Source organism: Anabrus simplex, chromosome 3 (genome assembly GCF_040414725.1).
Source record: "Anabrus simplex isolate iqAnaSimp1 chromosome 3, ASM4041472v1, whole genome shotgun sequence".
Lineage (NCBI taxonomy): Eukaryota > Metazoa > Arthropoda > Insecta > Orthoptera > Tettigoniidae > Anabrus > Anabrus simplex.
The window spans coordinates 308,320,352-308,343,588 of record NC_090267.1 but is presented as its reverse complement, the minus strand read 5'-3'; the positions used below and the strand labels follow the sequence as shown (position 1 = coordinate 308,343,588).

General features: G+C 42.0%; 1 protein-coding gene across 3 annotated transcripts in view; it reads left to right on the top strand.

Annotated features, from left to right (window-relative positions):
• Nucleotides 1-23,237, top strand: part of aralar1 (calcium-binding mitochondrial carrier protein aralar1) — a 404,690-nt gene that overhangs the window by 174,898 nt on the left and 206,555 nt on the right. For all 3 annotated transcript variants that reach the window (XM_067143121.2, XM_067143122.2, XM_067143123.2), the window contains one exon: nt 18,125-18,267. In XM_067143121.2, coding sequence (XP_066999222.1) covers nt 18,125-18,267 — 143 coding nt within the window. The remainder of the gene's footprint in view (nt 1-18,124; nt 18,268-23,237) is intronic.

The following is a 23,237-nucleotide window of genomic DNA, read 5'->3' as shown; positions in this document are numbered from 1 at the left end:
TGTCAAGGAGATAAAAGACTCGCGGAAGGAAGGACCATCCGTTTACGAAGCAGGGGCGGTGTCCTCTGCGGTACAGTTTGGGAAATAGTTAATAGCCAGTTTAGTGAAGTCAAACGAGAGCTAATGCAAGCTCTTAGCAATCACAGATAAACTTACATGTTATGAACATGCTAAACGAGCATGTTTCAAGTGTTCAGTTATTGTGTAAGCCAGGGCCTCTCAAACGCCCAAAATCGCACGCGCGCAAACAGCGGTGCAGAGTTCCTGTGCACATTGCGTCGGTTCCGCTCGGCTCGACTCGGACCAACGCTTCGTCTGTGGGGTACTCGGCTAAGGTCGGCTCAACTCAGCTCTGATTTGGAGCGCTACGGAGCAAGTGAGGAAGAGGGAGACAGGGGGAGCGAGCGAGACAGGCGTGGGGAAAGAGAGAGGGACAGCGCTATTGCTCCAAATCGAGGAGTGGGGGCCTGCACTCTGGTCAACCAGGCGAAGTCGTCTTTTGCACCGTGCACAGTGCATGCACCAGGCGCATGCATCCTGAGAGGCCCTGGTGTATGCCCACCGGACACAAAATTAGTCACCCTAGTGCGCACGCACAGATGGATCGTTGAGCCTGTACAGAAGGGGCAGCGAACGAGTCCTGTACTTAACCTCACGTGCACTGCCTCTGCGAGAGCAGAAAGCAATAGCGATCAGTGAGACATTGATGTTTCAAGTGGACATTGCACGTTAACATGGGTAGATGTAAGGATGTGACCAAGTGGCAAAAAGGGGCAATTGTGTTTGGCCATGCCCAGTCTACACGTGGCCACGAATCACGATGTCTAGAGTTGTCGTCGGAAAAAATAAATCCTGACTGAGAGGGACTGAAGACGCGTTTCACGGCTTGTGAATCAAAATCGCTTCCAAACCCGACAGGAATTGTTGCAGTAAGTGAATGAAGCTCCATTCCAATCTGTTAGCGAGAGACCATTGCGACGGTAACTGCATGCAGTGAGCATTTGGAGTCGGTCCCCATTGCTCACACAGGCACATAAAATTGCGCGCATTCAGTGGGCTAGAAATCATTGGACGTGGACAGTAGCTAACTGGTGGAACGTAATGTGATCTGACGAATCACGTTTTTGCATGTATTCCAAAGACGCACGTCGTCGATTGCACCGAAGGCCAAATGAAGCATTTAATCCTGGACGTGTGCAAGGTCAGGTTCAAGGCGGAGGTAGGTCTTCGGTGTTTTGGCGTGTTTTTCGTATCATGGATTGGACCCACTCACTGAGGTGACCACTAACATGAACCAGCATGTTTCTTTAAACATTCTGGATGATCAGGCGTTGTCTTTCAGAGAAACCTGTAGCTATAGAGCGTTCCAACCTTAAATTGCAGTACAGCGTAGATGGAGCGCACTGTTGCGAAATCGACTCGTGAAGATCATGCTCGAGTGTAACTCAAACAGGGCGTCACAGTTCCACATTTTTCGTTTGTAATTTTGTAATTTTAAGTTCATTCATAAATTAATATTTGTAGGTGCGTTGCTCTCAGACATTGGACGTACACCTTCTATCATTTCTGCAAGGCCTGATGTTCCCGCTTTGGATGAACCGGGTTCGGGAGATGAACTTGAGGATGATCCGGACGATGAAGAAAGTCGTATTAAAAACTTTTCATCGTCGACATCGTCCTGCAATTCGTCTGCTTTCCAGAAATCTCTTTCGTTTTTCTTTACTTCGTTCACGTAATTTACCCTTATGTTTTTATGGCATAAAAATGTTAGTTCAGCATTTGGAACAAAACCATGTTCATTACCCGCGTGGACTAAGGCGAATCGCGGTCCTCGGCTTTTCGGTGGCATAAGTCCCGAACTCACCCCTTCAATGGCGGCCTGCCGTGCACTTTTCACTGTCGTATCCTTCCATTCTTTCGTCACTGTCTGCCCAATATTTACCCACGATTCATCTGTGAAAATTATACGGTAGCTTTATTTTGTGCCCTCAAATGTTTTATCTCCCTGAGATATCTGTGCCTCCAATTAATAATTTCATCGGTTTCAATGAAAGCTGCTTTATTACCCCGTCTTAAATAACGGAAGCCTATATCATGTAAGAAGCGATACAACGGAAAATCGTGGCAAAGAATCTTCGCCATTTACCCGACTCAGAATCACGTTCAGTGTCAGTGGTATTTTATGTTAGCAAATAAAAGAGTGTGAACCACCCGACGCACTCCACTTCGCACAATTTCATCATATTTAATTTTCCTTGCATTTTTCTGCCGCCCTTCTCTTTTCTGCTTTTTTGACCGGAATTCGCAAAGGACCATATGTGTATTCCTTCCTTATAGCATAGATTGTTATTTCGGAACAACCTGTAGCTTTAGCTGTTTCACTGACTGCGCTGCTCATATTCAATAGTCTTTAAAAAATAATCCAGGACACTCATAATATTGCGTTCTTTTTCCCTGAGTTTACCTACGGAACGTTTCTTTCTAATTTGACGATCCATTGTACATCCTTCTGCACTTTTTCTTCGAACTAAGAACCCCCCGCACGAGCACGAACTGACAACTACACAGACTACATAAACACAACAAACACAATCCACTTGTCCTCAAGATCTGATCTCGTCCGGCTCCATGGCTAAATGGTTAGCGTACTGGCCTTTGGTCTATAGGGCCCCGGGTTCGATTCCCGGCCGGGTCGGGGATTTTAACCTTCATTGGTTAATTCTAATGGCTCGGGGGCTGGGTGTGCGCCGTCTTCAGCATTAGAATTCATCACAGATAGGGCCACATTCTTATTGACGCGCAGGTCGCCTATGCGTAGTCAACTCGAAAGACCTGCACTCGGCCTCTTCGGTGGCCACACGCCATTAAATATATATATATATATATCACTGATCTTTATTTAATCAATCTTATAATACTGATTAAATGAACACCACTGCACACTGCTGTCAGTGTATTTAACAGCTCAGCCAGCCGAGTCACTCGTGAAACGTAAACAAACGAGACGTTCTCCCTGTCATAAATTAAGAGCTAACGAGATAAGGACTTGAGGTATGTTTTAAAAATAACTTCCAATTTCGAAGACCGTTTGTTTTGCTTTAACCACGCCACGATTCTTCTGCACTTTTTCTTCGAAATTAGATCTCCACGCACGAGCACGAACTCACGAACCACATAAACGAAATACACTTTCCCTCAAGAATTGTACGTATGTCGCTGATATGTATTTAATCACTATTATACTACTGACGAAATGAGCACTGCACTGCATGCGACTGTCTGGAAATGTTAAAAGCGCATGTTTGGGAGATCACTACCGGTACTTCAGCCAGCCAGCCAAGTCACGCGCGAAACCAAAATTCAAGGAGATATTCTTCCTGTCACAAATTAAGAACTAAGCAAGATAATAACTTCGGGATTGTTTTAAAAATCACTTCCATATCTGAAGACCATTTGCTTCGCTTTAACCCCCATGCAAATTCAATAGAAAAGACGCTGGCCAGCGACTGACTTTTTCGTGCCTGCACATAAAATTCCCTGAACACGACTGAATATAAACAAATATACTGCATTTTTTTATGATTTAAATTTAAAAATAAACTTATCTACATCGAGCTGAAATGTTTCTTTACCAGAAGTCAAAACATTAGGAAAATAATGAATATAAAATAGGAGTTATGACATGATAAGTTCTATGCATTGAAGATTTTGCATTTGGCGTAACTTTCCATTATATTACCATTTTCACACTAAATTATTTTTTACATTTTTTTTTTGTTAACGGCATCAAATGCGCCTTGAAATTCTATACATAACACGATATTCACCCATTTTAACCGATAACATTCTGATTTACGGATATTTGGCAAACCTGCTGCATTAGAGTAGGACAGCGCTACCCGCAAAACATGGGAGAAGGAAAGAGACGGAATTATCCCATTACTTCTGTACTGTAATTTAAGGTTGGAACGCTCTATAGATTGTTTTCACAGGAGCTTTAAATTATCTAATTGAAGTTAAAATTGTCTGTTTACATTATTTATTTACAAGCTTTCCCATAACAATTGTTATTCTGGTTCATGTTGTCCAATTTTATTTTTATTTTGTGTGAAAAAAATGAAATGGCGTATGGCTTTTAGTGCCGGGAGTGTCCGAGGACATGTTCGGCTCGCCAGGTGCAGGTTTTTTCATTTAACTCCCGTAAGCGACCTGCGCGTCGTGATGAGGATGAAATTATGATGAAGACGACACATGCACCCAGTCCCCGTGCCGGCGAAATTAACCAGTGTTGGTTAAAATTCCCAACCCTGCCGGGAATCGAACCCGGGACCCCTGTGACCAAAGGCCAGCATGCTAGCCATTTAGCCATGGAGCCGGACATTTTGGTGTGAGATGGGAGGATAACAGGGTTGAGGGCGTTACGTCACGGATCACACTCAAGCATCACCTAGGGTGGGGGAAGGGACCCGTAGAGATGTAGGAATTTGGATAAAGTGTGGGGAAGGGGGATGTGGATCACGTAGAAGTTGGTTAAGGTAGGAGTGATCTCGGTTGAGGGCTCAACGGAAGGCACGTTGGAAAAGGGTTAAGGGATAGGAGTCGAGTTTAGGTAAGGTAAAGATATCATACAAGTCAGAGGCGTGAAAAAGGAATGGGAGCCGGAGGGCATGGCGTACGGTACGGCGTTCAATGGAGAGGAGCGATTGATAGAGGTTGGGGTTGGAATGGGCTATGGCTTCGCAGGTGGCGAAGCCATAGGTATAGGAGGTCGGACGAAGGTCTTCCCGGGAGGAGGAGGAGAAGGAAAAGTCTCCACCGAGTGTCGGCTAGGTGACGAACCAGTCGGACACGGGTGTCAGTCTTGATTTTCAGGTTAAGAAAATGGGGACGGAACATTAGGTGTTGGTCGAAGAGTTTGCCGATGTATTTCAGGGTGGGTTTGGCGCGGATCGGGGTGTTTCGTATCTGGAGCATGAGCTGGTCTGGGTTGCGGGTGGTACTGTATTTTAGTCGTTTACAATGGAAGAGGACAGATTGGGTCTTGGAGCGGTTGAGTTTGAGGTGCCAGCGGTCACACCAGGAGAGGAATGAATTGAGGCAGGGTTGGATGCTACGGTTATTGGACTGAACAGATTAGAGGGGGGCTGGGATGGAGGTATCATCAGTGTTTAGCGGGCGAAATTAATTAGGAAACTCAGAAATAGTTTGACCAGTAGTATTCCAGATTCTCTACCATCTAGCGGAACGTCGAAATGAAGCCTAAATGGCTTCAAATCAAAATACCTGCACACTTGAATTGAGGGCATACAAATATTATTTTTTATTGCTCCATTTTCCTCGTGAAGTGAATTACAGCTAAGTAGATTCTCAAGAAGAGATTTCTTTTTTTTAAATGCGTACCAGTGACATACACTCAGTGTCTGGTTCCTTGGCGGCTGACTGGTCATCATAACGGCCTTCAGAGGACTCCGGTTAGATAACCGACTGGGCAGGGAATTTTAGCTACACCTGGTTAATTCCTCTGGCATAGGGACTTGGTGTTTGTGTTTGTCTTAATGCACGCCTGTTCACTGCACACAACGCACGATAACACGGACCACCACAGAAACACGTCATAGTTTAATACATCCTTCCACATAGGGTTGACGTTAGGAAGGACATTCGGTCATAAAACTGGGCCAAGTCCACATGTGTGACACAGATCGCATCGGCGACTTACGAGGTTGTGAAAAAATCGGAAGATGATCATCATCATTCACTTGTACTGATATTAAACAGGCTGAAATGAATGGTGACCTGGCGGTATTAAACATGAGTGCCTTCTTGACGAGGTTGATTGTGGAGGTAAAGTTGATGAGAGCACGTTACTAGGAAAGACCATTCTTAACGCTTCAAGAGTGTGTTTATATAAATGAGAAAAATAAATAAAAATAAGAGTCAAGAAATTAAAAGTTAGAATTATGTTCTAGAGATCACGCGCCAGGTCACGACTCCTTCGTTGAGAATGGAAGAAAGAAGCCATGCTTAAATTAAAATTAAAAGGATGACCGGCTCCATGACTAAATTTGGTTAGCATGCTGGCCTTTGGTCCAAAGAAATCCCGGGTTTGATTCACGGTTGAATCGGGGATTTTAAACTTTATTGGTTTTGGAGTTAGTTGTTTGTACCGTCTTCCATATATTTAATAGTAGATAAGGCCCCATTCTCTTTGACGAGCAGGCCGCAGGTGGGCATCAACTTGAAGAATCTGCATCACGGCCCTTTACGGAGGCCACACACCATTAATTAATTAATTAATTAATATAATAATTATTTGTGTCTGAGATTGTAGGTGAGGTTTTTTTCTCATAAAGGTGATTTTTAAATACCGAAGAACATACCATCCACCACTGGTATACTTACCGATCTAATAAACGAGATTTTCGATACGTTTTTTAAATGATCCAGGTTTCTCCAATCATCGTGGAAAGACTCACTTGAAAGTCATTGGACAGTTTTGAAAACCAACAGGACGTAAAATGTCATATTTATTGAGCCAATAAATGAGATTTTTAATACGATTTCGAAGTGATCAGTTCGTTTTTCCAATCAGTGTGGATAGATCCACTTGAAGGTAGAAAGTGAAAGTAATAATGGAACCACAGCTCACTAAGCATTTGCATCTGCGGGTAATTACTTCTCAGTGGTCGGTACTAAAACGTTCTCAGCTACTCTGGTCATTAACACAGAAGTTCGAATGAAATCAAATCACATAAGAATTAAATTTCCGATGTGGTAGTACCGTTTGTCTGTCTGGTTAGAACTGAGTCAATCATTCGTATATTCTCACTGTGTGTGTCCAAGACATTGTAACCTACTATATATGAACGGGAGATCAAAATTTGAATAATAATAATAATAATAATAATAATAATAATAATAATAATAATAATAATAATAATAATAATAATAATAATGGCGTATGGTGCAGGTCTTTTTCTAGTAGACGACCTATTAGGCGACCTGCATGTCTGTGAAGATGAGGGCCTACCTAGGATGATTTCTAATGTTGAATACGCCACACACACCCAGCCACCGAGCCATTGGAATTAACCAGTTAAGGTTAAAATCCCCAACCCGGCCGGGAATCGAACCCGGGACTCTCTGAACCGAAGGCCAGTACGTTGACCGTTCAGCCAACGAGTCGGACAGAATTCGAATAATGAAGCTCGTTAAGATCGTATAATTTTAACCTCCAAGTTTATATCTAGTCCACAGAATTATTCCGAGAGTTGTTCACGATCCTGAACATAGTAAAAAGAACCCTGTCAGTAAGCCTACAGTTTATCGCTAATCAGTACACTTCATTACTGAATTCCACTCATTCCGTTAAGAGAGACCGGCTCTGTGATCTGCACCAGTTGTAATAACCTCTGTGTATAGTAGTAACTGTAAAACAATTACAAATGTTAATCAACAGCAAACCAACCGCAAGCATGCTGTTGGCAAACTGTAAGTAATGTCTGGCAATAACACAAACTCAACGCTAACCACACTTTGTAGTACTTTGCAAAAAGCACAGCAGTAGGTTTCTTCCGTGCTTCCATCTACAAGCCAACAGCATTACCTATAGACCCTTGTGACCAAAGACCAGCACGCTAACCATTTAGGCCCGGTTTCTTCAACGAATGTTAAGTGTTAACTCTGCTGTTAAGGAGATTTAACACATAATTTAACAAAATGGTCGTCTCATCAAGAATTGTTAAATCAAACAAATTGTTAATACTTGTGTTAAATTAACCTGGCAGCAGCCCTGTGTTAAACCTCTTAACAGCTGCTAAAATTTCAAAATGGAGGCATGTAGAAATCGTAAGTTTGAAGCTTTACTGCTGTATGAAGACTATTTATAAACTGAAGAAGGCAAAGAAATACTAAAAAATAACGACTGTTTATAGTTGTCAGAAGCAATCTTTCTAATTACCAAAGCCATAATGAAGAAGGTACTAGATGATATTGAAAGTATGTTAGAGTTTCCAACAAATTGAAACTAATCAGTGTCTCCAGTGCAGCAGTTGCTTGTAGATTTTACAAGGAGGGGTCAGACCCTGTTGGGGGACATTCAACAGTAACTCGTGTATAAGGGTTAAGGTCAATACGCTTTCGTTTTGGAAAAAAAATGAGGGCAAATATCATGAGGCAGGATCCGCTTCGGACCACATGGAGGTGATAGAACACTAAAATGCTAACACATTTTACTTGAACTTGTCAGGTCCGCAACCTAATTTATGGAGCCGGACCGTATAGACGATTGTGCGAGTACACAAATGGCTGTTCAAAGTTAAGCATTCGAAAGGCGAGAAACGTAAATGCAACTAAACAAACATAAATGCAACATTTTCTTAGGTGCGCGTGTGGCGGCTCATTTTTATATAGACCTTATTAGTCAACTACTTTGTGTGCTTTTGTGAGCATTTCATTATACCATTATTGCTCACATTATTTTTACAATATATTTAACCTTTTTAAGCGAGTGGAGGCTGTAAGTGCTAACTCCCAGGGGCTCACATCTTTGGGAAGGATGGGTTGATGACCACAGGGTCTCTAGCTGAACCTGGCATTGTTTCAATTTTCTTGTGCGAGTGGTAGAGTACATCCACGGCATCCCCTTCCTGTAGTAAAGCGAGACTAAAAGGAGGACAAAGGGCTGTCGACCACGAACCTACTACGCTGGCGTAGCAGGGGGAGGGGTGATATTCCCACGTGGCGCGTCCCAGATGCTGGATAGTGGGGTCCTAACCGAATTGCCGGCGGTCTTGAGCGAAATAGAATAGCTCTCGTGGACCAAACACACATCCCCCCGTGGGTGGGGGGGACAGGCGAAGAGTACACCCACGCTATCCGCTACCTGTCGTAAGAGGCGACTAAAAGGGGCGACCAAGGGATGATCGAATTAGAACCATGAGACTATTTGTAATTAGTACCACCACGTGGGGAACACCATGGGTCGCTTTTACTTGCGTGTAGTACCACTATGCTCGGTACACAATAGGTTTGTGATTAGTAGCGACAGTGTGTGAATCAGGGTGCGTTTTACAGTACCTGTGATTAGTACCACTCTATGAGCGACACCATGGATCTGCCTTGCCTATAATTAGTACCCACTGTGTGAGGAACACCACAGGATAGTAAGAGTCCTTGTGATTAGTACACCTATGTGAGGAACACCATAGGTTTGCGTTGCCAGTAAATGGCGCCGCAATATGAGAAACACCATAGGTCTGTTTTAGGCCTACATGTGTGCATCACATTACCTGTGAGAAGTACCCATAATGTGTGGAATACTGCGAGTCTACGTACTTTTGATTAGTACCACATGACAAATACCGTGGTTCTACTTTCCTAGCGATAGGTACCTCTGTGAGGGGCCAATGACCTAGATGTTAGACCCCTTTAAACAACAAGCATTATCATCATCGAGGGCTGTCAACTTGGGAGCATGGGTTGACGATCATAGTTTGCCTACCTGTGTCTCTCATTGCTTCCACTTGTGTTAGCTTCCTCACTTTCACCTTTCCTATCCGACCTACCGTGGTCAATTTTTGTTCTCTTCCGACTCCGAAGGTATTATGTTTATGAGGCGTCGAGAGTCTTTCATTTCCCTACCCTTCGTGGCCCTTGCCTTTCTATTGCTGATACCGCCATTCTTCGAAGTGTTGGATCTCTTACATTTTCCCTCTGACTAGTGTTAATAGAGAATGGTTACCCAATTGTACTTCCTTTTAAAAATAACCGCCGCCGCCACCACCACCACCACCACCACCACCACCACCACCACCACCACCACCACCGATCTCCTCCTCTATCAATTTTATCTTTCCTATCTAACCTCCCTTGATCAATTCATGTTCTCTTTGTACCGCTACGGTATTAGGATTGAGAAGACTAGTTTTTTTTTCTTCATTTTCACCCCCTCGTATCCCTTCCCTTTCTTTTGCCGATACATTCATTCTTCGAAGGGTCGGACCTCTTCCATTTTTAACTCTGGTTAGTGTTAGAGAGGATTGTAGCGTAATTGTACTTCCTCTTTAAACAGTCGCCACCATCTTCTCACATGTCTGCCTTACCTAAACTACCATCATAGTGTAGTTATACACCGCTACGCAGTTCGAATCACGAGGTTGTATTCGGGAAATGGTGGGTTCGAGCCGCACTGTCGATAGCCCTGAAGATGATTTTCTGTCGTTTCCCAATTTTTACAGCAAGCAAATGATGAGACTGTACTCAACAAAGGCCGCGCACGCTTTCTTCATAGGCGTAACCTTTTCCTACCCAGTTTTCGCCGAAAGGCTTAACTGAATCAGTATGACGTCAAAACACTACCAGAAAAAAAGAAAAAGAAAAAAGAGAACAGTTATCCCTATTTTCCGCTTTCAGTATCGCAGATGTTGAGCTGTTGTTGGGGGTTCTGCGTCCTGGATGATCTTCACCTTCTATATTACGTTTTATGATCTGTTGAAATTGTGTTAATATTCTGTTAAAAACATCCCTTGAGTCCTGTGTCTATTTAGATCTGCAGGTGGCAAATGGATGCTGACGGATAGTAGATATCCTGTTTTTTTTTTTTTTTTTTTTTTTTTTTTTTTTTTTTTTTTTTTTTTAAGGCGTCGTTTGCCACGTACTGAAATAGCACTTTTATGGAAGTGGTATCTTTGCCTAAGCTCCTTACAAGAATACATCTTTAATTGAGCCCAAGAAGAGAACGAACTTAGTTTTTATGCAGTGAATTAGAACCAATGATCCATCTGTCGACAGATCACCTGTATCTAATGATGCTTAACCTCGTATATCTTACGGCAGTAGGTTCCAAACGATTTTGATCGCGGATCCTTTTGGACTAGAACAAATTTTCACGGATCCTCATATGAATTCTGTTATAAATAAGCCTCCGTATTTATGTCATGTGAATATAAAGTACTTAATATTGACAATATATCATTGCTGGATGTCTTTTCTGACGTCGCGTGATTTTTCAGTTAGAAATTCCAATTTAGGATCGACCGGAATTCGAGCCTTAGTCGCCCGGGCGGAAAGCCAGCAGCTAAGCCACTGCGTTAATCACAATATTTTGTATAAACTGCATATATTTGAGTAATTTATTGCACAATTATAAAAATTTTATGTTGAAATTGCTAATGCGAAGAATGATGGTGTTTCCTTGTCTCACAAATTTATTTCATGTTGGGGGGGGGGGGGGGAGATCGAAGAAAGTTGAATTTTCCTAATTATCTGGTGTGACATCCAGATGATGACTGAAATTTTAGTTGCTACATATGGCGAAAATTCTACTTCGCACAGCCACATTATGTTAGAAATGGGAGGAGTTTCGCCACCATACGTTTAGTGACGTCCGAATATTTCTGAAGTATGCTACACCAGAATTCAGTGAGAGGAAGTTCGGCAAATCTCTGTTTGAAAGTAACCGAGCGACTTGGCTGTGCGGTTTGGGTCGCGTAGCTGTGAGCTTGCATTCGGGAGATGATGGGTTCGAAGTCCACGGCCCTGAAGATGTTTTTCCGTTGTTTATCATTTTCAGACCAGGCAAATGCCAAATGCTGGGCCTGTACCTTAATTAAGGCTACGGTCGCTACCGTCCCAATCTTATCACTTTCCCATCCTTGCGTCAGTGAAAACAGTCGATGTGTTAGTGCGACGTTAAACCACTAGCAATAAAAGAAAGTTTTCATGTAGTGTCTGAAATCAGATCAACTCAAATATTTTTCCGAACATATCATCAGGTCTTTTTAAAATGCTGGAAAGAGTTCTTGCCCAACTATCTTCTTCGGTGGAGGGTGTGAAATATTTCTGAAAAGATTCTTGCAAACCAGTAAAATGTTAGAGGATGTTAACAACAGCTTCTTCGAGGCAAGTTTCTGTATCTACCAAAAATCACTGTGTGTTGAGAAGCACTGACGTTGTTTCTTTGCTATAGGTTTCTTCCACCGAGCTCGATAGCTGCAGTCGCTTAAATGCGGCCAGTATCCAGTATTCGGGAGATAGTAGGTTCGAACCCCACTGTTGGCAGCCCTGAAAATGGTTTTCCGTGGTTTCCCATTTTCACACCAGGCAAATGCTGGGGCTGTACCTTAATAAGGCCACGGTCGCTTCCTTCCCACTCCTAGCCCTTCCCTGTCCCATCGTCGCCATAAGACCTATCTGTGTCGGTGCGACGTAAAGCAACTAGCAAAAAAGAAAAAGAAAAAAAAGGTTTCTTCCAAACTTCAAGTTTGTTCTGAAATCACATCATATCGTGCCTGGCAATGAATATAGACACATTTTCCTCTTGCATGGGAGATCAAGTTAATTTGCTTTTGCAGACATACATACATACATACGTACATACATACATACATACATACATACATACATACATACATACATACATACATACATTATCATTATAGACTGTTATGCCTTTCAGCGTTCAGTCTGCAAGCCTCTGAGAATTTACTAAACGTCGCCGCAATCCTCGATTTGCAACTAGTGTTGTAGCCTCATTTAGTTCTATACCTCTTATCTTTAAATCGTTAGAAACCGAGTCTAACCATCGTCGTCTTGGTCTCCCTCTACTTCTCTTACCCTCCATAACAGAGTCCATTATTCTCCTAGGTAACCTATCCTCCTCCATTCGCCTCACATGACCCCACCACCGAAGCCGGTTTATGCGTACAGCTTCATCCATCGAGTTCATTCCTAAATTAGCCTTTATCTCCTCATTCCGAGTACCCTTATGCCATTGTCCCCACCTGTTTGTACCAACAATCATTCTTGCTACTTTCATGTTTGTTACTTCTAACTTATGAATAAGATATCCTGAGTCCACCCAGCTTTCGCTCCCGTAAAGCAAAGTTGGTCTGAAAACAGACCGATGTAAAGATAGTTTCGTCTGGGAGCTGACTTCCTTCTTACAGAATACTGCTGATCGCAACTGCGAGCTCACTGCATTAGCTTTACTACACCTTGATTCAATCTCACTTGCTATATTACCATCCTGGGAGAACACACAACCTAAATACTTGAAATTATCGACCTGTTCTAGCTTTGTATCACCAATCTGACATTCAGTTCTGTTGAATCTCTTACCTACTGTCATCAATTTAGTCTTCGAGAGGCTAATTTTCATACCATACTCATTGCACCTCCTTTCAAGTTCCAAGATATTAGACTGCAGGCTTTCGGCACAGTCTGCCATTAAGACCAAGTCGTCAGCATAGGCCAAACTGCTTACTACATTTCCACCTAACTGAATCCCTCCCAGCCATTTTATACCTTTCAGCAGATGATCCATGTAAACTACGAACAGCAAAGGTGAAAGATTACAGCCTTGTCTAACTCCTGTAAGTACCCCGAACCAAGAACTCATTCTACCATCAATTCTCACTGAAGCCCAATTGTCAACATAAATGCCTTTGATTGATTTTAATAATCTACCTTTAATTCCATAGTCCCCCAGTATGGCGAACATCTTTTCCCTCGGTACCCTGTCATATGCTTTCTCTAGATCTACGAAACATAAACACAACTTCCTATTCCTCTCGTAGCATTTTTCAATTACCTGGCGCATACTGAAAATCTGATCCTGACAGCCTCTGTGTGGTCTGAAACCACACTGGTTTTCATCCAACTTCCTCTCAACCACTGACGCACCCTCCCTTCCAAGATGCCAGTGAATACTTTGCCTGGTGTACTAATCGATGAGATACCTCGATAGTTGTTGCAATCCTTCCTGTTCCCTTGCTTATAGATAGGTGCAATTACTGCTTTTGTCCAATCTGAAGGTACCTTACCAACACTCCACGCTAATTTTATTACTCTATGAAGCCATTTCATACCTGCCTTCCCACTGTACTTCACCATTTCAGGTCTAATTTCATCTATTCCTGCTGCCTTATGACTGGAGTTTACTATCCTTTCCACTTCCTCAATCATAATTTCACCAACATCATTTTCCTCCTCCCCATGAGCTTTGCCGTTTGCAACACCACCATGATGATTTCCTTTTACATTGAGAAGATGTTCAAAATATTCCCTCCACCTCTCCAGTGATTCCCTGGGATCTATTATGAGTTCACCTGAATTGCTCAAAACACTGTTCATTTCCTTTTTCCCTCCCTTCTTAAGATTCTTTATTACTGTCCAGAAAGGTTTCCCTGCTGCTTGACCTAGCCTTTCCAGGTTATTACCAAAATCTTCCCATGACTTCTTTTTGGATTCAACAACTATTTGTTTCGCTCTGTTTCTTTCATCTACGTACAAATCCCTGTCTGCCTCGGCCCTTGTTTGGAGCCATTTCTGATAAGCCTTCTTTTTACGTTTACAGGCTGCTCTCACTTCATCATTCCACCAAGATGTTCGCCTTTTCCCATCTTTACACACAGTTGTTCCTAGGCATTCCCTTACTGTTTCTACTACAGCATCCCTGTATGCCACCCATTCACTTTCTATATCCTGAACCTGCTTACTGTCTACTGTTCGAAACTTCTCACTAATCATATCCATGTACTTCTGTCTAATTTCCTCGTCCTGGAGATTTTCTACCCTTATTCGTTTGCAGACAGATTTCACTTTCTCTATCCTAGGCCTAGAGATACTTAGTTCACTACAAATCAGATAGTGGTCTGTATCATCGAAAAATCCGCGAAAAACTCGTACATTCCTAACAGATTTCCTGAATTCGAAGTCTGTTAAGATATAGTCTATTATGGATCTGGTGCCCCTAGCCTCCCATGTGTAGCGGTGAATAGCCTTATGCTTGAAGAATGTATTCGTAACAGCTAAACCCATACTAGCACAGAAGTCCAGCAAACGTTTCCCATTCCCATTAGCTTCCCTATCTTCCCCACATTTACCAATCACCCTTTCGTATCCTTCAGTTCTATTCCCAACTCTCGCATTGAAATCGCCCATTAGCACTATTCTATCCTTGCTGTTGACCTTGACCACGATGTCACTCAATGCTTCATAAAACTTGTCAACTTCATCCTCATCTGCACCCTCACATGGTGAATACACGGACACAATTTTTCAAAAATTATCTATAAAGTAAACCGACATTCAAAGAGATGAAATGGGTGCTAATTAAAATATAAGTACATTTTCGATCGAAGTTTGAACAGTCCTACGAGAATTTAACCCCGAGAGAGTAATCTTACTTCTGTGTGAAGCAATCACATTGTACAGTACATACGCTACTCATTTCTTCACAAAGTAATCTAAGAAGTCTTGGATTGAGTGGTTTTGAATATAATTCACTATTTTGACCACTTGTCCAATCATATTGCATTTTGCTTCATTCTGACAAGCGCTTTTCGAGCAGTATGTAATGACTACTTGCACAGGATGGCGCCACAGCTTTAATACGTTACTGATTCAGGTGTTTTCCACTTCATTGCTTTGGCTCCATCTGTACAAACATCACTACACTTCAGCTGATACAGGGTGTATGACGTACGGCCAAACTTTCAGGACACACTCTTCACACTTTAGAAGAAAATATTACGTGGATATGGGCAGTGGCGGCGATAAAGACCTCGCTGACCCGGCGGGGGGGGGGGGGGGGGGGGGGGGGGGGGGAAGGGTGGCGGCTGTTTCTTCCGCTTTCTGGTCCGATGGTACGAATATCCTTATGCCCACGGAGCGGTAAAGAGCAGACAGTTAACGTTCGAATTACGCCAATTATGTGGACAAAAATATCTTTCCACTTAAGCTTTTTATCTGAAAGTTGGTTCCCCGATTGTTCTGTTCTTCTTTCTAGTAGAATACGTTAGTGAAGCGGTTAGTCATTATCGTTTTACCGCTGAAGCCCGGTTTCGATTCCGGGCCGTTCATAAGCAGATTTGTTGGTCAAAGCGGAAGCTTTGTAATCGAGTGACCAGAACACTGGTCTTGAATTTGATTTCCGAAAGATGATAGCCGCGAATGGTAAATTCCTCTTGCTTGGGGAATTGATGTTGGTAGGCTATCTCGGGGAATTGATGTTGGTAGGCTATCTGTCGTACCTCATCCCTCTTCATCTGTATACATAACATATACATATGATAGCACAATAAGCCTGAAAGCTCCAGTTGTACATCGACTTTTTTTAAAGCGTAGGCGATGCATGTTTTCCAGTTTCATTCTGCTCATGCTCTCCACTACTAGCTGGTTTCACCCATTTCACCACTGCTCTCTACGGACTGCTATGTGAATCTCATTTCAACGCTCAACTCCCGAGTTCATATCCAAAATCAGAGTAAGTGGTAAAAACATTATCGGCTTCAACCCACTTATGTCAAAGCGTTCGTGTGCCATCTGGGTCTATCAATGCACTCGGGAGACAGCGGGTTCAAATCCCATGTTGGCTGTCCTGTAAATGTCTTTCTCATTTTCATTACCGGGGACGGTACTCTTACGAGAGCCGCATACGTTTCCTTTCCGAAGTCTTAACAAAATCTGAGCTAAAGAGAAAACTGCGAAAAAGAAAATCGGCACCTTAAAAAGCGTCCTACAATTTATTATTATTATTATTATTATTATTATTGTCGTCGTTGCGTTGTTGTTGTTGTTGTTGTTGTTGTTGTTCATTGTAATAATATACGACCTTGTACTACAAAATAAACTTGTACGCAACTTTCCTTATGAGGAAACGAGAGGCCCATTTTCAATTAATGTGCGGGGTGGGGAGAGCTTCTTAGCGCTGCTGCTGGGGGCCGGAAACTATTTATTTCTATGTTAGAACTCATTTTCTACAACTCTGCATAGTGCATTAATCATGGGGAAACACACAGAAACAGAACGTACCAGCGTACCACGTGAAACTTTTCTTACCGTGCATTAAATGTTCAGAATGCTCCGTTAGCATTGATCCATGCATCAACCCACCACGGCGGGCATCAACCCTTTGAACATATGCTCATATTTTGATTTTTTGATTGATTCACCCGTCTTTAAATTGGCAGCACTGGCATTCTATACATGACACGGTGATCAGTTGGTTCCTGAATCTATAGAATATTATCACATTTTTTATCTTCTGTTTGTCATCGATCCGTTGAGATGACACTGTATGAGAGAATTAAAATTATTCGTAATATTGAATTAATATTATGTTCGGAATTAAAAGCACATTATTATTAAAACACAGTTTAATACGAACTTGTAACGTGAGCATGCTTTTACTAAATGCATATTAAAGATAGACTTCAGAATCAAAGTAGCAGAAGTAGAACGCGTGTACTACAATGGGGAATTTGAATTTCATTAAAACACGTTTCTGACGTAGACTAGAAATCACCATAAAGCAAACAAGAATTTTCAGTATAGTTGACGGACAACCTCAACTGAAAAGAAGAAAGTTGTGCTTTTTAAATCTGCTTGAAGGCCAGCTCGTGCAAGGGTGAGATCTGGTCATCTACCCATGGTGATATAACAACTTCCTCTCGAAATGCCATGCACAGTATTGCACAGGAAAACTGTAGTTTTAATATATTGTTTATTTGAATAATATATGACCAACCCGCGTATCCATTAATAACTGTTGACAGATCCCGGGGAATCTGCAGAATACACTTCGGGGACCACTGTCTTTCGAGATTCGGTGTGGTAATGTAGTTAAGGCTTTGGTGATAGCTGATTGTGTGTTAGAAATCCAGTGCAGTGCTTTCTTAAAATTTAAAAAAAAAAAAATTGTTGAAGAAGCTGAGAAGCTCTGTATACGGGCTATCATTTGTCAAAGAACATGTAGTATACAGTATTATCATACCACTACGGAATTTCTTTCGGAAGAACCATATTTTAGATTTTGATTCTAGTCGTAGAAGCCGCATGTATTGTAAAAACTTTTCGGACATCCTTTAAATTATTTTAAATTCGATCTTGCTTGGGCTCAACAACTTTCGTTGGCTGTATATCAATGTGTAGACTATTGGACACTGTGTCTTTGCCCATGAATGTTGTGCGTCAGTTTATGAATGGCATGGATGACCGATATTTGTGTTCGATGCCAGGGTTCAAGTATGGTGATATGCTGGGATCTGTATAGTATTGTTGCATATTTACTTGTAGTAATACGTAACCCTAATATTACACTTTTCTTTTATTTTTCTTACAGTATGCATCCAAAGAAGAGAAAGGTGAAAAATTCATGACAGCATCGGATTTCCTACAGCGTTACTTAGGATTGTTTTCGGAAGTAAATCATAATCCCGAGTCTATGAATCTACTTGCTGGCATAGTAGATACAACGAAAGATGGGTAAGTAGATTTCATATAAATGCAACTTTTTAGTGTTAATGATTTCTTTGTCTTTCTTGAAAACCTATGTACTTGATAAAATATTTCCTTGGTTGAGAAGTTACGATACTCTGGTTTCATTTTGTTTCTGTTGACCATTCGACATGATAGGGCTGGGCCATACTGTTGTACAGCGCAAAATCATAATACATTTCCTTTGCCTGGTTATTCGAAGACGTGAATCTGGAACAATACTTTGATTTCAAGAGCTTTCTGCGATGCGCACGTCAAGCTGTCATGCACAAATTCTGTAGGCCAATCAGCTTTCCTTTTATGCACGTCAATTGTGTACTTGATAGTGAAATATGTAGCAGTAGTTTTCAAAACATTATATATAAACAAATCTTCTAATGTAAATATTTGATCATATTTTATCACTTTAAACCCAAGAAGTCTGATGTTAGGAAATATTCTGGTACAATACCCAAAATCGTTTTTGTTACCTATGGTGGCTAATCAATTAGGTACCTAAACATCTAAATGCACGTATACAGGCAAGAGCTGATCTGACAGAATACTGAATGATACGTTATTCTGTGCCATAGTTGGGGGAGAAATTGTTGTGATGCAATGATACGTTTTTCTTTTCTTTCTTTTGTCTGTATCATCACTCTAACAATATTTAATTTGAATTCGACGGTTCCTTATTTAGTGCGCAAAATTTTGTCATTGAGTCCTTGTAAAGTAGATTAAAAGTTTGCAGAGTAGTATCAAGCAATAAACAGTTGATAGATTTGTCCACAGTGTTACATATTATGTTTCAAATTACTAACACTTCGGGATGGAGAAAGCTGGCATCCCCCCATCTACCCCCACAAATGTTCGATGGGCAGACAATCAGGTCACTAGGCAGACCAAGGTAAACACATGATATAAACACGCCTGGGAAATACGAGTTGTGTGTGGCAAGTGCTGTCCTGCTAGAAAATTGTTGCTGGACATTTGGCGAGAAAGGGTACATGTTGAACTCAGGGTTTCTTCAACGTACCGCTGTGCAGTCAATGAGCCTCTTACTGCTATCACTAATGGACGACGATCATATGCGGTAAGTCCTTAACCATCACATGTGTAGTGGCGAATAGGAACCACTGTAAAGTGAGGCAGAGATTGTAGTGCTGATATGCGGTCCTCAAAACTCTGGTCATCTGCTCCCGAAGAAAGGCTTGATTCATCATTCAAAACAATACGAGTACATCAGCAGTACATTGTTCTCTGCTGATGCTACCACAAACGAAGGCGTTCAGGTATGGATGGTAGGAAACGTAAAGCCACGAACACTTGCGAAAGACTGCTGTCAAGCTCAAAACACGGAAGTAATATACGTAAAGCCGGTTCTAAATCAAGGCGGGTGATTTGAATTTTGCTGGATGAGCACTTTTGATTGCTGCAGTGTCAGTAAGGTCAGTAACTTCTGACGTCACCCTGATGTCACAAGGTCATGACGTCATAACCTAACCCCACAGGCTCCATAGGGGAGCCCATCGACCAGGTTCGTGACCTGTTTTGGTGGAGAGGGCTTCTCCCACCTGGGCCGTCCCTTGGTCCACCAAAAATTGGGAGAGAGGATTCTACCCCCACCGGACCATCCCTCTGTCCACCAAAAATGTAGCTGGTCTCCTTACCACCCCTCCTCAGGCTTGATGCCCGAGGGCAAGAAAGCTTACTTTGGGGAATGTAGGGGGCAGCACTGTCGATAAGAGCAAGTGGCAGACATCTGACAAAGTTACGGATTTGAGCGCATGTTTTAAATGTTTGACAGATGGTAGATTGCGGTTGATGTCTCAAAATGGTGGTATGGTTTGAAATAAGGAGTACGTATTTTGAATGTTGACAGCTGTCAAGAGAGTTTGCAGATGTGCGCGTGCACGTTTCTTTTCTTTTAAATTTGATAGAGCCTGGTGCTGGTCAAGACTTGCCTGTGCGCTGAAGAATGTTTCAAGGTGAGTGCACATGTTTTGAAAGTTGTTCACTGAGAGAGTTCTTTAAATAGCTGATAGACCGCTGTTCATATCATATATGAGAGTGCGCTTTTTTGAATTTGTCAAACACAGAGCACGTACTAGAGTGACGGGTCATGATTTGCCTGTGCACACGTTTCTTGATGCATAGAACAAACTCCTGCTGTTATTTATTATTATTTTATTTAGCATATGATGCTTACAAGACAATAAGAATTACATTAAATTATATTGTTATGTATTTACAATTTACAGCATTAGGACCACTTTTAAAATATGGATAAAAAGGTCTGCAATCTATCTAATTCCTTCTGGAGATGCTGAGTGGAGTTCATCCAAGGAGCTGGGATATGCACGTAGAGGGCACTCCTGCACAATATACTTCATGGTTTGCAATTCAAAACCACAGTCACATTGGGGAGAATTTATCCAGCCCCATTGATATAGGGCTGCACCAGTTCGACCAGTACCACATCGAATCCTGTTTAACCTTGACCAGACTGTTTGAGGTAGATTAAAGCCAGCAAGCCTTGTAGTGGGATCACTGATTGAAAGTAGGCCATGAGGTGTCAAGTTTATCCATTCATCTCTCCAGGCATTTCGGAGATTGAACCTGGTTGACGTAAGATCTACAGCCGTCTTGCAAGCTGGCCTTCTTGATTTCAATCTTGGTTTAGAAAGATGTTTGACATCATGATCAATTGGAAGAGCATCATTTTCCACGATCCTACACCACAGGCGAACAAGAGCTTGCTGTCTCCTAAGATGGGGTGGAGCGATGTTATGCAGTACAGGCAACCACTGGGAGCGAGTACAACGGAGAGTACCAGAGATGATACGCATTGTTTGGCGAAGTTGAACATCCACTAGATGGCATTGAGAGCTATTTAACCAAATGCCTGCATAATATTCAGCTGGGGAATATACAACAGCGAAAGCGTAGTCCTGAGTGTACTGGCGTTGGTACCTCATGATGTTCCAGCTAACCTACTAAGTATGTTATTACGACTGTTCAGTTTTGCAGCCGTTTTTCCAATATGATTTCGGTAGGTCAGTGTCCTGTCCAAGGTCACACCTAAGTACTTAGGACAGCTATTGTACTTCAGGTATACATTCCTAAATTTCACTGAAGATTATAGTTTGCTTGAAGGTGACTAAGGTGAAATGTGGCAACCTCAGATTTTGAGGCACTCGGCTTGAGCTGCCAATTTCTGAAGTACTCATCCATCTTCCCAAGATCTGCATTTAATATATCCTCAGCTTCATCAAAGGTGGTAGCTTGAACTGTAAGATTTATATCATCTGTAGAGATGAATTTGCGATATAGAGTTTCAGGTAGATCATGAGTATACAAGTTGAATAGCAGAAGGGATAGGACGGATCCCTGCGGTAGACCATTATTGATTGTATGGAACCTGCTCCTAACATTTTCAGTTGAAACTTGGAACAGCCTGTTAATCAGCATATTAGCAATCAGTGTGACTATTTTAAGCCAAGGAACTGCCTTTAGAAGTTTGAGGAGAATTCCTCTTCTCCAGACTGTGTCATAGGCTGCTGAGAGATCCAGGAAGGCAGAAACACTTTTGAGCTTTTCCTCAAAACCAACTTCTAGATAGGAAGACAGGGCAAGAACTTGATTGCTGCAGTCTCGTTTTTGGTGAAATCCAGCTTGTTCAATAGAAATTAATGACTCAATTGCAGGATCAATTCTATTCAGTAAGAGCCTTTCAAGTAGTTTGTAGGTGACACTAAGTAAGGAAATTGGTCTGTAGCTTTGAGGTATCTTTGGATCCTTCCCTGGTTTTAATATTGCAATAATTTTGGCCTTCTTGAAAGATGAGGCAGACATCCTGAGTTCAAAATGGAGCTGAAGAATGTCATAAGCAATCGCTTGGTTGCTGGGCCACACTTCTTAAGGAACTCTGGATAAACACCATCAAATCCTGCTGTTTTGCCAGTCTGGAGACCATCTAAACCCTTTTGTATCTCTTCTAAAGTGAATGGTTGTAAGTACACTGGATGTGGTTTGACTTCTTGTTTTAACTGATTGAATTCCAATCGTATCTTTCTACTGAACTTCTTGTGTCCTACAGTCTTAGATGTAGACACGAGGTGGTTAGCTATGGATTCTACATTGATACATGAATTCTTTCTCGATGGTATAGATGTTGGGTCCAATTTTCGTATGAGGGACCATGCTTTCCTACTTGAGTGAGTAAAGTTCAAGGTTTCAACAGTCTCGGTCCATTTCTCCCTTCTAGCATTGTCTAAGAATTTCAGAAGTTCAATTGCTTTTTCATGAGTACTGTCTTGTTCAAATTCACAGCTTAGGCGAGTTGTTTCTTCATTCCAACCGGGGATATAGTCTTTCCTAAAACCTCTAGGGATGCTTCTTTTGGCAGCAGATTTGATTAAGCCAACAAGCTGGTCATAGTTCTCAGGGCTTGGTTGCACCCATCTAATGTTAGCATCTGTATATCTTGCGTACATATCCCAGTCACCTTTATGGAAGTTCCAGCGAGGTTGGGGTACAGGTCTTATTGGAGGGATATGCATACTGATGTTATGAATGATTGGTCTAGCTGCCTGCATGGAAAGTCCTTCAGAACTTGTCTTCGGATTTGTGGTGTTGGGGTCATCAGGCCCTGCGAGACAAAGCAAAGGTCAGGAGAATAATTCTGGTTCCACCGAGCAGAATGGAATGTGCCACGATCTTTAGCATCAAATATCAGTGTGAGATTATTTATATCCATCCATTCAAACAAACCCCATTTTCGTCATTTCTGTCATATCCCCAAGGAGTATGATGGCTGTTAAAATCACCAAATTTTATACTATCTTCATCAGGTACAATGGTGACAGGATCTGGCCTGTAGACCATTGGAGGCTTATAGACGTTTATGATGGTAACATTCTGTATCTTAATGGAAGCTGAGAAGATATTCTGACGTTTATCAGATGGCGAGACTGTAT